The sequence below is a fragment of the Phragmites australis genome, chromosome 7, assembly GCF_958298935.1.
Source record: "Phragmites australis chromosome 7, lpPhrAust1.1, whole genome shotgun sequence".
NCBI classification, from domain to species: domain Eukaryota; kingdom Viridiplantae; phylum Streptophyta; class Magnoliopsida; order Poales; family Poaceae; genus Phragmites; species Phragmites australis.
The window spans coordinates 29,626,758-29,641,245 of NC_084927.1; the positions used below are offsets into that span (position 1 = coordinate 29,626,758).

Genomic DNA, 14,488 nt, shown 5'->3' on the forward strand with positions numbered 1-14,488 from the left:
ATTACCTCCATTCTCAAATAGATATCATCTTAGAATACGTGTAGGTAAATTTTAAATACTTTAATCACTAATATATACAAAAACTATTATGATTTAACACATAAAAATAGTGTAGTGAATTTATTATAAAAAATATGTTAACATCATCTATCATTATCAATTTTTATGAAAAGATAATTATCAAAAGTAATAGTTAAACATATTTATTAAATATCGTATTAATATATTAAATGATAAGTAAAAGAGAACGTATAGTAATAATCTATACACGTATGAAAATTTCTCTTGCATACGAACGGTGCCGTAGGCCGGGCGCTCGGACGTCGGACGCCTCAATACCTCAAAGTTGAACACCAACACGGATGATTCGAATACCAACGTGAAGGACGACAAGTCGACAAACTGGATCAAAAACCGGCCTCCCCCCAGACTTTCACATCGTCCAAAACGACGTGATCTAGCGGTAACCGGCGGCCGGTTTCTCCGGCTTTCTCCGCGCGTAACTGGCGCGAGAAGCCATCCCACCGTCCTACCCGTCGGTGCGCGCGGACGTTGACCTGCTGCACGTATAACGCCGCGGCGGCCGGGCACCATACCCGCGCCACGCCGCCTCCACGTGGGGAGGCGAACGCGCGCGCTCCATCTCAGTTCTCAGCGATCTATAAATGGCGCCGCGAGTAGGGTTGGATTTGGATCTCGCCATCTCGTCGTTTGTTTGTCTTCACGCTGCAAGTTGGTCATCGATCCAGCAGCGCAGGAGTTCAAGCGAGACCAGGTAGGCAGGCCGGAGGGAGATCAGATGGCGCAGGGGACGCTGGAGGTGCTGCTCGTCGGAGCCAAGGGCCTCGAGAACACCGATTACCTGAGTACGCGTCGGTTCTTTTCCCCTTCCGAATCACTAGCGCTGTGTCCCCGTTTCATGATCGATTGGTTCGGCTCTAAACAACCTTTCGGTCATTCGATTTGGGAAAATTCTGCAACAGTTTCGGTTTCGTTTTACTGTTCTTGAAAAACGCATCGATTCTTGCTTACGAGTTTCGTGGCTGCTGTACCACGCATGCAGGTAACATGGATCCGTACGCGGTTCTGAAATGTCGCTCGCATGAGCAGAAGAGCAGTGTTGCATCTGGTATATACTCCATACCCTTCTAGCTTTAATTTTGTTGTTAACATTTGTCATAGCGTTATCTTTACTTATAGGTTATATACTTTGCTAAAAAAATTTATTTGCCGTATGTTTTCATAAAGAATCTGCAAAAGTGAAATAGTTGCTCTTGGTGATCATATTGTAGACAGGCTATGTGTGAAAGACTATACTATAAATTATGACAGTAGCAGACAGCGCAATAGCACAGTGGTGCGACTTCCAGTTGTGGAGCTAGCCAGCGGGGCTCAAATCCCCGTTCATTCCGCTTGTAAAAATGAAGAAAATTCTATAAGATTCTTCACTAAAAGATACTTATGACATCCTGATACATGTTGTTCTTCTATGATCCAACGGTTGTCACGTGCAACTGAGAGGAATGAGAGGATATGTGACATGAGAGAAATCTTTCTGTGATATTAGATCTCATAAAATTTTCTTCTCACTTCTAAAGCCCGCTCTCCAGTGGGCCTAGTGCTCACCCTCGGAGGCGCCCCCAGCCCTCTGTCGCTAGGGTGTGAGCCTCCACTTTGAAAAAAATGAGTTATGACAGTAGTTTAGTGCTAATCCACAGCTAAATTTAGAAATTAGAATGATCAATAACTCTCATCCTGAGACCTGTGAAGTTAGTTCGCAACTGACATGAACCACCGAATCTCCAAAAAGAAGAAAACAAGATCCATAAAGCCATTCTTTGCTAAATCAAAGACAGATTTACCGAAGGGGAAACGATCTTGTTGATTACAGGCGCAAAGCTAGTATTTTGTGGAAATGCTAATAACCATTGTGTACCACATGGATAGTTTCTTAATGTAATTATGTGTGTCCTTGACTTCCCTAGCTATTATAATTGATCTGCTTGTGAACTCCAGGCAAGGGATGTGACCCTGAATGGAACGAAACCTTTGTGTTCACCGCCTCCCAGAGCGCAACAGAGCTCATCATCAAGCTCCTGGACAGTGATGGTGGCACGGATGACGACTTCGTTGGGGAAGCAACGTAAGTGCACCGTGTTATTCATAAAACGCTGCCCACAAGTATAATGTGATATGCCAAATCCAATCACACTAGAGGTCCAGTCAAATAATTGACGGATACGACTAAGCCAATTTTTGGGGATGCTGATGTCAAATTTCCTGACTGTATTAAACATTAAGCAATCAGTGTTAAGCTAGCTCATTGTCTCGTCCAAATATGTTGTGAGTTAATAGCTCAAATCTCTTTAAAGGAAAACTCCTGAAATAATTAGTTATCTTCCCACTTACAGTTTGCGGTTTGGAAGATGTTGCAGTGTTCATTTCAATTGAGTGCCCTACATCTGCAGGATTCCTCTGGAAGCAGTTTATACAGAAGGAAGCATCCCTCCGACTGTTTATAATGTTGTGAAAGATGAAGAATACCGTGGAGAAATCAAAGTTGGTCTCACATTCACTCCAGAGGTAGTTTTCTCACATTCGTGTTCATATCAGTACTTAAAGTATGCACAATTTAAAAAATGCATTAGTCATCAGAAAAGCTTTGGATATAAACTGTATATACATTTTCCTCATAAAACCTGAAATGCAAACGCTGTATATATAATCAGGCGTTTTCACGCAGTCCTTTTTGGACTGCTATAGATGTCACCATCTACCTCCTTTTGCTTTTCCATTTCTAGTTCCTGTCTATCACCACAAAGTGTACTTGTGTTAGTGCTTAGTGGTATCTTGATCCTCTCTCTCTTTCTTTTTTTGAAAGGAAATCTTTATCCTCTTTTCTGTTGCTTTCTGTTACCTGAAGATGAACGACAAATTGGGCATTGTTCTGAATGTATCTACAACCTGCCGACATGTTTCTTCTATTTGCAGGAAGCTCGTGATCAGGGTTACTGAACTTGTGTGGCCGGAACTGGAAGCAGTCGTCTTGAAAAGAAGCAGATCCGTTGGTGTCTTGCTGCAATTCTTTGACCATATCTATGTAGAAGCCTGAGAGGATAGTTTACTCGCATACTTCACATACTGTTGTTTTCTTGTGCGCTAAAAGCTGTAATAATGGTGTTGGCCACTTGTATGAACTATGGCTGAACTGCACTCTTGATGTTCACTTATTATCTTGTCGTAATTACAACAGGCAGAGGCTGCTGCAAGAGATCACTTGCCTGCTCTTTTCTGAGGCTGTGTCCAATGTCCATTCGGTGTGCTCAACTGAGACGGGATGAAATCATCTTGCAGCATAGACTAAGGGAGTAGGCACTCGATATCTCATGGTAATCAGCACCATGCATGCCTTCCCCTCATCCCCTGACACGCATGTCTCGGATGATGAGACTAGGTCATGGCTTAGCGGTCACTAAACTGCAGAGAGCGGTTCTTCTTTGACCTTCCAGCTGCTCTTCACGACCATACCTCTCTGCCACCACATCTTTCTGTTGAGCCAATAGATTAACACCAAAGCTAACAATTTTTTTTTTTATCTCGTACACGACGATCCTTGCCATGTGAGGGATAAGATATCAAGGGATACTGTTGATGGTGTGCTCGCAAGAGAACAAAAAGGCTAGTTAAGTCGAAATCATAGTTTTAGCGAAGCGCGACAAAGCACCAGCTTGTCCTGGCTCCCCATGTCCGTTTGCTACTGCCTCGCCACAGCGAGGGAAATGACGCTAAACACCCAGGAACTGGAAGCAGAAGAACACAATCATTGTCCTGTTTCAATCAAACCTTTGCTCGAAAGAACAAGGCAAGGAGACATGTAGACTCTCTTGTGTTGGATTGGATTCAGAGCTCTACCACTGTGCTAACAACTAATTACAGTTACAGGCACACATCACTGTGTATATGTGATTGTATTGTGCAGCGAGCTAGCTAGAGAGAACGGAAGCCGATCGAAGAACCTGTGCTAGTTGTGCAGCGGGTTGGAGCCCTGCGGCACCAACCTCTTGGATTCCCCGAGCACAGCCGCCGCCGCCGCCTCGGCGTCCCTAGCTGCTGCGGGGGACGCCGCGCGTGCCGTCGTTGTCGCCGCCACCCGCCCGTGCCTCCACGCTGCAGCTACGTCCGCTCTGGGAATTCTGTGGCCGCAGCTGAGGGTGGCGAGCTCGGTCGCCAGCAGAAGAAGCATTGCGAATAGCATGGCTGGTAGCCGAGCGCTCGCGTGCCTCTCCATGCTTGGGAGTTGGAGGCGGGGAGGGAGAAGTGGTGGATGGCTCTGGCCGGAGAGGGAGGGGTCGTTCAGACCTTCAGTGTTTGTATGGACGCAGCTATGCTTGTGTCACTCCTCACTCGTGTGTGTGTGCACTGTTGTGTTGCATCGTAGGTTTTGTTGTGTACGAAGGCGAGAGAGGGCTTAACTGGTGGGTGCCGCGTATAAGTCAAATCAAACAGTATAGTTATGAGTTGATTTTTTTAATCTTTAAAAGCTGTTTTCTGAGAAAATAAACAAAAAATTGAGAAATTAGTTAAGAAGAGTTTTCCTGATTTTTAATATGTAAAAAACTAAAAAATTATTGTAAAAGCTAATAGAAAAACTAATAGTCAGAAATTAGAAAAGTAATTTTTCAATCAAAAGCTAAAATCCTTCGTGCACCCAAACTAATAAGCTGGGGCCATCGCTTCTATGACTGTGAAGTGGGTTTTTTTTTTTTTTTTTTTTTTTTTTTGCCGGAACGACTCTGAAGTGTGAAAGGATGGATGTTCTTGTCTGGTTGAGGGGTGGCCATCTGACTTGATGAAACAACCGCGAACCTAACTCTCTGTCTGTGTCGCGCAAATTGCATGTGGCTAAGGCCTAATCGCGGGACAATCTTGCCGATGTGTCGGATTGTGTCATGCCTATGTTCTGGGTGGCCATGCCCATGCTAGCAGGCCATGACCATGAGGGCAATAATGCTATCGATATCTCAGTGGAATGAGCTGATTAAATTTGTTATGGCTGTGCACGTACTATTCGTCTGCAGCTGCATGTGATAAAAAGACCTTGCTTGCATCACACTGAAAGTTTCGAAAGCGATGATACCGCATTTCACTGTTGTCCAGTTTGTTGTTTGATCCCATCGGTCTCGATTAACTTTATCAGAGTTTCAATAAGCACATCACAATCCCCGCAAAAAAAAGCACATCACAAGTTCACAACACAGTTACATGATGATTTTCTGCGCCAGATCACGTCCTCGACAAAAAAAGATTTTCTGCGCCAGACACGGGCCTTAGTGTAAAGAGGTCCTGACCGGCGGATAGTTAGCCCCAAAACGCGGCTTGACATGTCGAATTATTTATTAAATCTAAAAATTATAAATATATATATCTATTTTGAAAATTTGCAATTTTATATTATTGTCGCCCGTTGGACAGAGGTTTAGAGTTGTAAAATTTCATACCGGACGCATATATTTGTAATTTTCGGATTTAAAAATATAATAAAGATAAAAAAGGTCCGACATGTCCAACTGGTTTGGCTGCCTGGCCCAGCAGAGCGGAAGAACTAGGTTTCTCGGCAGCCCGGCCCAACCAAGGACGGGAGTCGGGACAGACGATTGCGAGGAGACTGGAGAAGACACAAGCGCGTACGCCACCAAGTTCGCCTTCTATTCTCGCCTCTGCAGCATTCGCCGCGGACTCCGCCGCCTCCAACTTTCGCGGCGGCGGGGGGAGGTGTAAGAGTCAGAGGCGGAACAGTCGCGGTCCGCGGCGGCGCGGAGGGGGATGGAGTACCGCGACAAGCTGGTGCTGGCGCCCATGGTCCGCGTGGTAACTCCTCTCGACCCGAGCCCCTCCCCGAATCCGTCCGCTTGATTTACTTGTCTTCCTCCCTGCTGGGTGGCACGAGTTTGGATATGAGCTTTGCTGTGAAGCTTATGGATCTCTAGATTTGAGTCTCTGCTTTCGAATGAATAGTTTAATTTATCAGGATCTAGAAGTGGAGGCATGCACCACAGATGATTGTGTACGCTTTTCGTTTTATGTCAGAACTCACAAGTAAGTAGGCATGCTGTCCTAGCGATTAGCGGAGGCACAGGATGGTACACTAGTTTAGCTCTTTGAATGGGTCTTTTTTTCTTTTTCTGAACGGTAAATGGCAGGAGCTCTGCCCAGTAGCGGATCCAGAAAAATTGAAAAGGGTGTGCCTATTCTAGCACGACATATCACATATCATATGCACTATATGACAAGTCCAATAAAATTAAGGTTCAAATTAAGCAAAATGCTATACAAATTGTTCAAATAAGAGTATCAGTTGGTTTTACATGAATATAAGTTGCAAATTATCTAAAGAAAATTACAAATTCAATTTCACACGATGATGACCTATATTTTGGAAGCGCTTGATTACATCGTCAACACTAACCCTTAAGAACATGTCTTGCTCTATAAATGCCATGAGACTTCAATATATGTACTCATATTTTGTATTATAGAAACTAAGAGTAGGCTCTAGAAATGATAGATTACAAGGTTGAAACTTAAACCCCACCTTAGCTCAAACACTTCAATATATGTACTTTCCCCTACAAGGCTTGAACAACATTTCTCAAGTCATCCAAATCTTCTTACAGATGTCAGCAACAGCAAAAGTAATAGAATTTCCACGGTGGGAAAAAGATATCCACAGGCATATCGTTAAACTCCATGGAAAATATATCTACTCCTAATAAGCATCATAATCACCAGCTATACCTAGTCTACTCCTAATAAGCATCATAATCACCAGCTATACCTAGTCTATCCATGAAGCATGTATTGCATTATGCTTTCACTCTTTAAGGGAGCTGATTTAGCTTCCAGCACTAGCAACAAACAAAACCAAACTAAATTTCTCATAGCTGGCAGCTGCATTTCTCATGACACCTAAAGGGACTAAATTTCTCGCCACTGCCAAAAAAAGCAAAGGAAGTATCGAATTTATAGCTCAGAAAACCCCAAACTTATCCACACACACATAATAAAGCAGCTGAAGAACATATCTTTTATCCATTCCACATTTCAAGGGAGAAAATTTAGCTTCCAACGCTAGCAACGGATAAAACTGAATTAGGACACAATTGAGCAACCTATTTACCTCAAAAGAAACCGTCATCATACTATATTGCATTCTGATCGCCAAATTTAACTCGGGTATCCCAATTATGAAAAGAGCTTATCTTAGTTTACTAATCTAAGGAGACGTATGGCTTCGCTTGAACCACATTTGAGATATCACAGGACATAGGAAGCACTTGAAGGAAGGAGGCCAGGAGCAGCATTGGAGTTACCAGCCTTGACGAGCGTGTGCCAGAGCTCCTTGGGCCGGATGCATCCGTTGTGCTCGACATCGATGGCTTGGAAGATGCGATAGAGGCGCGTGGGTGTGTCGGCGGTGACACGTTGGATTGCTGGAGGCGCCGGGATGGCTATGACGACTTGTGAGTCGCGATGAGCCGACGGCTCGAGCAGTCGGGCGTCGAAGCCTGGGCCGTGGGGCAGTAGACGGTGGGGGTGGGGTGGTTGGCGGTCGGCGGATGCGCGGTCCGCGTGGAGCACGAGTCACGTGGCGTCGCCGGTCTCACGACGACACATGGCAGGAGTAGAACGGAGAGGGCGCGAGGCCGCGAGCACGGTGAGCGGGCGATTCGAGAGGGGCCCGGCACCCCGGTGGTGACGGCGTGGGCGTGATGGTGGTGACGCGATGGAGACACCACGGCGACTAGGGCGAGGATGTTGGAGATGGGATGGATAAGTTGGGCTGGACCGAGTACTCTAATTTTTTTTAGGGTGTGCCTCGACCCATCTGGTGACCCCCCTACGCCCTTGGCTCTGCTCATCACTGTAGGAGTAAGAGAAATGAAGTATAAATAGGACTGCACGCCCTATTACAGTTTGACGGATCTTGCCCAAGGAAAAGCGGGACATCCCAAAATAAACCGTACATTACATCATGAACACTCTACGCCACTGTGTGATATCTTCCCGAGCCCTACAAGCCACATTAAATGCATTTCCTTGTTCGTTCTGGAAAATCCGTCTGTTCCTCTTTTTCTATATATTCCACACGATGTAGATAGCCACTCCATTGAAGGTACGTCGCTGCCCTTTTGGGATTGTTTTAGCCGTCGCTTGCCACCAATCCGCGAGGTTAGAAAAGCATTGTGGATCAGTTGTCCGCAGTACGTCGTATTGTTCCCAACTAAGAACCTCGTCCCATACCTCTTTGGCGAAAGGGCAATGCAAGCAGAGGTGCATGCCTGTTTCCTGTGGTCCATTACAGAGTGCACAAGTCGGGTTGTGCGGCCAGCCACGTGCGGCCAGATTTTTGGCCGTTAGAGCTTTATCTTGGCTGAGCGTCCACACAAAGAATTTTGCTTTGTTCTTCGCTTTTGCCTTCTCGATGAGGTTGGTGTTAAATCACTTATATGTTCCATGGAATTGAGCGAGGTAGGCGGATTTTGCTAGGTATTCCCATCTGCAGTCCATTGCCATGTAATGGTGTCTTCTAGGTCTGGCTGTAAGAAGACATTTTGTAATCGTGCCCAGAGCGAGACAAATTCCTCAAGATGTGTGGCATTCAGGATGTTCCCACGTAATGCTCGGATCTAGGCCCGCTCATGGGCAGCTTGGCCTAGTAAACCCGACCCGGCTTGGCCAAACCAGTGCACAAGGCCAGGCTCAGGCTCAGGCTTAACTTCCCAGCTCGCATACTTTTTCGGGCTAGACTTGGGCTTCAAAAATAGGCTTGAAACCCAAAAAAGCCCAAGACCAACCCAAAAAAACCCATTGTTGGCTTGGGCTTGGGCCTAGAAGCCTGACATTGGGCTTTTTAAAGCCCGGCCCGGCCTTTGAACAGGTATACTCGGATTCATGCTCCGTTGCACAACTCTTGCTGAATCGTCTTGTTTTTCCTGCATATTAAGGCAAACAGTGCGGGGCAAGCTTCTTTGGTACCTCTCCTTCCAACCAACTGTGGTGCCAAAATTTTGTGTTTTTGCTGTTGCCGATGGAGATCACGCTTTGATTAGGTCTTAGTTTTCATTTGTTTTGGATCAGTTATGTGAAATTGGAACTCTGGAAGTATATTTATTGCGAACAAGTATTCCTTGATTAATAACTTAGTTGATGTTTGTTTTTGATGGCTAGGCATGTGAGATACTTGCGTTCAAATAAGCTTTTAGAGTCGGTTTAGGTGAAATTTGGGTGACTGGGCTTACTCCTCTGGGAATATGTGTGGATTTAGTTCAATTTGAATTGTAACCACGTACTAAGGATTTCCGTCCAAAATTCAAATCCTCCCTATCTGAGCATGCCTTTTTTTCCCCAATGCTAACATCAGTGAAATTTAGATTCTTTCCTGTATCTCTGCTTCTGAATAAGTTTATGAGCAGACAATATCTTTTAGTAAATGAGTTGGCATTATTTTTCTTTACCATTGAATTCGGATGCTACCATTGCTGAAAATATAGCAGTAATCCTCCACAACTTCAGAGGATGTGCTCAACATGTTGTATAGCTCAAGAGCACCAGAACTCCCTTTAGCTTGGGTCATGTTGTACATCTCATGCCTAGGAACTTTTTTGATTGATCTAGTATGTGTGTCCGAATTTTCCTTTCCAAATTTACTTTCTTATGTAGCATCTGCCTTATTTTGTTAATTATATTTGCAGGGAACCTTGCCATTTAGGCTACTGGCTGCTGAATATGGTGCTGATATTACTTACGGAGAAGAAATAATTGATCATAAATTCTTGAAGTGTGAACGTGTTTCAAATGGTACAATGTTTGGCATTTTGATATGATCTTTTGATCTTACAACTATGGCTTCCGTATTAGCGGTTAAGTCTACTCATCAACTGCCATTAAGATCTAATATGTTTAATATCATAGTAGTGCAAATAACTTTACCCCAATAATGTTGCATCTGAAGTTGATGATAAATATTTAACTTAAATGACTCTTGAATGATAAAAGACTTGCAATGGAGAAGGATTGAACGAATTTAGGATAACTTTACGATGTGAAGAGAAAGCTATTTTACATGTGAAGCCAGGGCACCTTCTTAGCACTTCCAGGATTTGTTTTATTTGTTTCATCTGTAGTTCATATTTATTGGAGTTGCACTGTATGATCCGCACATCCTAATCGTGCTGCACAATGTTTGCCAGAATCTCTCGGGACTACTGATTTTCTGGAGAAAGGGACTGACAATGTAGTTTTCCGGACTTGCCCACAAGAAAGGAGTAGAGTTGTATTCCAAATGGGCACATCAGATGCCGTGAGGGCACTTAAAGCTGCTCAGATTGTGTAGGCCTTATTTCTGAGACTTTTTAATATCCAAATTCTAAAGTAAGCTAACATAAAGTGCTCTAGGTTTGAGCTAGGTTTGCTACCTACATTTGTTTGATCTGATAACATTGGATTAGTTGTTTTAACCTCTTCCACTTTGCATCTTTCTTTAACCATATTTTTTCATCCTCGCCAGGTGTCGCGATGTTGCTGCTATAGATATCAACATGGGTTGTCCAAAGGCTTTCTCTCTTAGTGGAGGAATGGGTGCCGCATTACTCTCCAAACCTGTGCTCATACATGATGTACTTGTTCTTATTGTTTTGTTTTACTTTTTTCATACCCCATAAATCCACTGCATTTATTCAGGCTATGCATAGTATACCATGTAGATTTTGACAACATTGCGGAGGAACTTGGACACAACAGTGACATGTAAAATCCGTCTTCTGAACACATCTAAGGACACTGTGGAGTTGGCACGTCGGATTGAAAAAGCCAGTGTTCCTGCTCTTGCTGTCCATGGAAGGTAATAACACATAGAGTAGTACTTTTGAGTTGCTGATATATAACTGTAACCATTCTCACTCTTACTTTAGAAGTGTGCAATTTATCATCTGCACTTCCAATCATGTCTATCTTGTTAGGAATAGCAACTTTTATTTGATAGTAGCATCAGGCGTGGATGTGAGCAGGAGCGTGCAGTAGAGCAAAAGCTAGCAAGAAGCAACCATGGACCACAGCCCTGGGTTAGGAATAGCAACTTGTATTCAATAGTAGCCCTGGGGCAATATGTAGTGTATATGAGGGAGTACATGATATGAACTCTAGTACATATACATAAGGGATAATGACTATATATTTCTAACATATCTTTCCAAGTTAATTTTTGGGATTGAGATTCCCAAAAATGATAAAGTATATTCATACACATAGTTGTTTTGTTTATATAGTTATTATAGTGTCTAAAATGATTAAGCTCAAATCCATGAAACATTCAGGGACCTTCTTGCTATGAACTTCTTTTTCCCAAGATCTGAGCTTTCTATTGACTACCTGGTACATTTGTTTTGCAAGTCATTATTTTTGCAATAATGGAACTGAATATGATGTGAAAGAATGTGAAATATTTTCCATTATTGGTCTGCTCTAATATTTTTTTTTGGATAATTGGTTTTCCTTATGTGGCCTCCTTTGAAAATGCAGAAAGGTCAAAGACAGGCCAAGAGATCCTGCCAAGTGGGATGAGATTGCCGATGTTGTGTCCGCACTGTCAATTCCAGTTATAGCTAATGGAGATGTATTTGAGTACGAGGATTTCAAAAGAATTAAAGATGCTACAGGTTTGTATTTCAATTAACACTGTCATTTATCAGCTTGCTCTGTTTAGTTTGGGGTTCTTCACCTATATCAGTTAATAATCTTGGAATTAATTTTCTTCTTGCCCAAGCGCAAACCTGCATTGATTGGGACTTGCACAATACTTAAGATCATCCCTAAATGCTATGTGGTATTAAACATCTTAAGTAACTGGTAACTTCGAAATTCATGATGAGCAAAGCATATGCATATAACATGGTTTCTTAAAGAACTACAAATTTGAGAGATCTCATCCTTGCTACTTGTGTTTTGCTTGGAGTGCATTGGCAGATGGATCTTTCTGTAACGTTATTTTCGATGATGGCTGATATCTTTGTTCTATAACTGTTAGGTGCCGCTTCTGTAATGGTTGCTAGAGGTGCCATGTGGAATGCCTCTATCTTTTGTGCCAAAGGCAAAACACCTTGGGAGGATGTCAAAAGAGAGTATGTGAGAAAGGTATTTGGTTTTGCTTTCTGTTTTTGTTATAGGGTGTCCTATGTTATTCACATATGGGCAAAACCATATGAAACTTCTATGAGCTTCTATATCATAGTAGGACTTGCATGTTTTTCTGCTTGTATTGTGTACTGGCATCACATTACATTGTAACTGTGTGGAGCAGAGCATTTTGTGGGACAATGATGTGAAGAGCACCAAACATACCTTGAAAGAAATGATAATGCACTATTCTTGCCTTGAACTTCCTGAAGGGAAAGCTGTGATAAAGTGCGATACATCAGCAGATTTAGCGTAAGTTCAGCCAACTTTTATTTGTTTTCCTTTGCATATGACTCGTTCACTAAGTAGTACATTTTGACATTATTTGTCCATATATCCTACTTGGCAGGTTTGTAACTCTTTACTAGTTTACTTATGGATAATGCTGTCCAGATTGTTGTCTTAGGATGGGTCCATTCACATTACTAGAATATATGCCATGCCAAATACCTTTTTTGTTATGCCACTGTTCCATTTATCTAGATCCAAATTTGTTGGATGCTAACAATCCTTTTAAGGTAATTCTTATATTCTTCCCTCTTTGAAATTAGTTGATTTGTATGGGCTCAGTTCCTTGAATTTTGCAACTGATATAGTATATCCTGAAATTTGTCTTTCTATTGTTCTTCAATTTGAGAAGTTGATATTAAACTTACCAGATTTTGTTTTATTAAATATCCATTCGCCACTGATTTTTTCATGATATTGCATCTTATTTCGCAATACTGGGGTTATCTTCCTCATTCTAACATATACTGTTGACATAACTTTCTTTACTCGTGAGATAATCTTAATGTCTGGTTTCTTCTAATTTTTCAGGAGATTATATGGGGAGGAGGACTACTACAATTTTGTTGTTTCAAATAGGATGTGAACACAATTTGATGTTACTGTCACATGTCAACCAGGTAATTTTCATATACATCGGGTCTAGAATTTGTGGAAAGGAAAGAAAATGTTCTGGGTCTAAAGTTATGGTATTTCCCCCTGAACCAAGCAAGGCTGGTGAAATCCGTCTGGAACTTGTTTTAAGTTGTTAGTTGCATTCTTTTCTACAATACATTTAATTGTGGATCAGAAGTGTGCAAATTGAGCATTTAAAAGTTTCTAAGAATAGACAGTATATTTTAACAACAATGGTTCAGCAATCACTGGGAAATGGAGCAATGCTCTCGACGCCATGAACGATTGAACCCCAACAAATCTGACAGCTCACTGAAAATTGTATTACCCAGGAACAACCTACAGTAATGACTGAGCTCAACGTGGCAAGTCCAAATTTTCCCACACCTTGTGTTGTACTTGGGATTGTTGACTGCGCCCACATCTTCCTTGTGAATTACTTTGGGTTAGAAGTTTGATATTTTAGCTCCAGATTGGCTAAAGTAGCTTGCAGCCTTGGACTCTATTTGCATTGCCATTTTTCAGAAATTTATGGGCCCTTTAAATTTGATCGATTTTTTTCTTCTGTTTTTTGCTTGATATCTTTTAAAGTTGAAGTTCTCTTGCAGCTCTCCTGCTTGGATTCCTATCCCAGTTTTGTTAACGGGTTTTGGAGGAATCGATACTGCCACCAAAGAACACAAGGTTTGCCGTTTTGGTTGGGCTTTGTGCTACCTGATATAGATCCATTGAGGATTCACAAATTGTTGATTGTTCGGGACAGGAGCTGTTGATCTTTCAGTTGTACTGATGATAGGTCCATGACTCCATGCCTGAAATTTAGAAAACACCATTCTTTTCTGAGGCTTATATAAATTGTTTTGCTATTTAGGAGCACGGAAAGGCTGGGTCATGTACTATTGGTGGAAATAGTTGTATTATTATCGGATGGTGTCCTAAATGTTTATTTTTCTCCATGGCTTACCTTTGATTGGCATTTAGCCTTGGCACCTATTTATCGTTTGCACCTCATGCAGTGCTCATATATTATAGACTTGTCAAAGCCAGTCCCTTACCAATATTATACAGATAAATCTTACAAATGGCATGTATTTTTCCTCTTTAACTAGGCTTAACTAACAAATGATTCTAAGTTCATATTCTACGATCCGATCCTGTTAAGCAAAAAACATCCTACCCACCATCTCAACCCTGGCAGCCTTGCTTAAGCAACCTTTGTCTGCAACAGAACAAACCAGAAAAATCCTGAATTCTGATCATTCGTCTGAAATAACGCTCCTGATCACTGAACTATAAATTCCAAACATACGTGATTGGGAGCGTAAAGGTCTCTAGTGCAGACTAAGATAACAGT

At 42.3% G+C, this 14,488-nt stretch overlaps 2 protein-coding genes across 2 annotated transcripts; both read left to right on the top strand.

Annotated features, from left to right (window-relative positions):
• The first annotated feature begins 674 nt into the window (after positions 1-674).
• LOC133923590 (elicitor-responsive protein 3) lies at positions 675-3,276 on the top strand. Its single transcript, XM_062368868.1, has 5 exons — positions 675-866; positions 1,064-1,129; positions 2,017-2,143; positions 2,469-2,583; positions 2,992-3,276. Exons 1-5 carry the CDS (start codon positions 800-802, stop codon positions 3,013-3,015), a joined length of 399 nt encoding a protein of 132 aa, XP_062224852.1. The 5' UTR covers positions 675-799; the 3' UTR covers positions 3,016-3,276.
• Positions 3,277-5,645: 2,369 nt separating this feature from the next.
• On the top strand, positions 5,646-14,123 carry LOC133924640 (uncharacterized). Its single transcript, XM_062370269.1, has 10 exons — positions 5,646-5,868; positions 9,753-9,858; positions 10,251-10,389; positions 10,568-10,676; positions 10,764-10,900; positions 11,578-11,714; positions 12,083-12,189; positions 12,356-12,483; positions 13,051-13,139; positions 13,743-14,123. Exons 1-9 carry the CDS (start codon positions 5,824-5,826, stop codon positions 13,103-13,105), a joined length of 963 nt encoding a protein of 320 aa, XP_062226253.1. The 5' UTR covers positions 5,646-5,823; the 3' UTR covers positions 13,106-13,139; positions 13,743-14,123.
• The last annotated feature ends 365 nt before the right edge of the window (positions 14,124-14,488 follow it).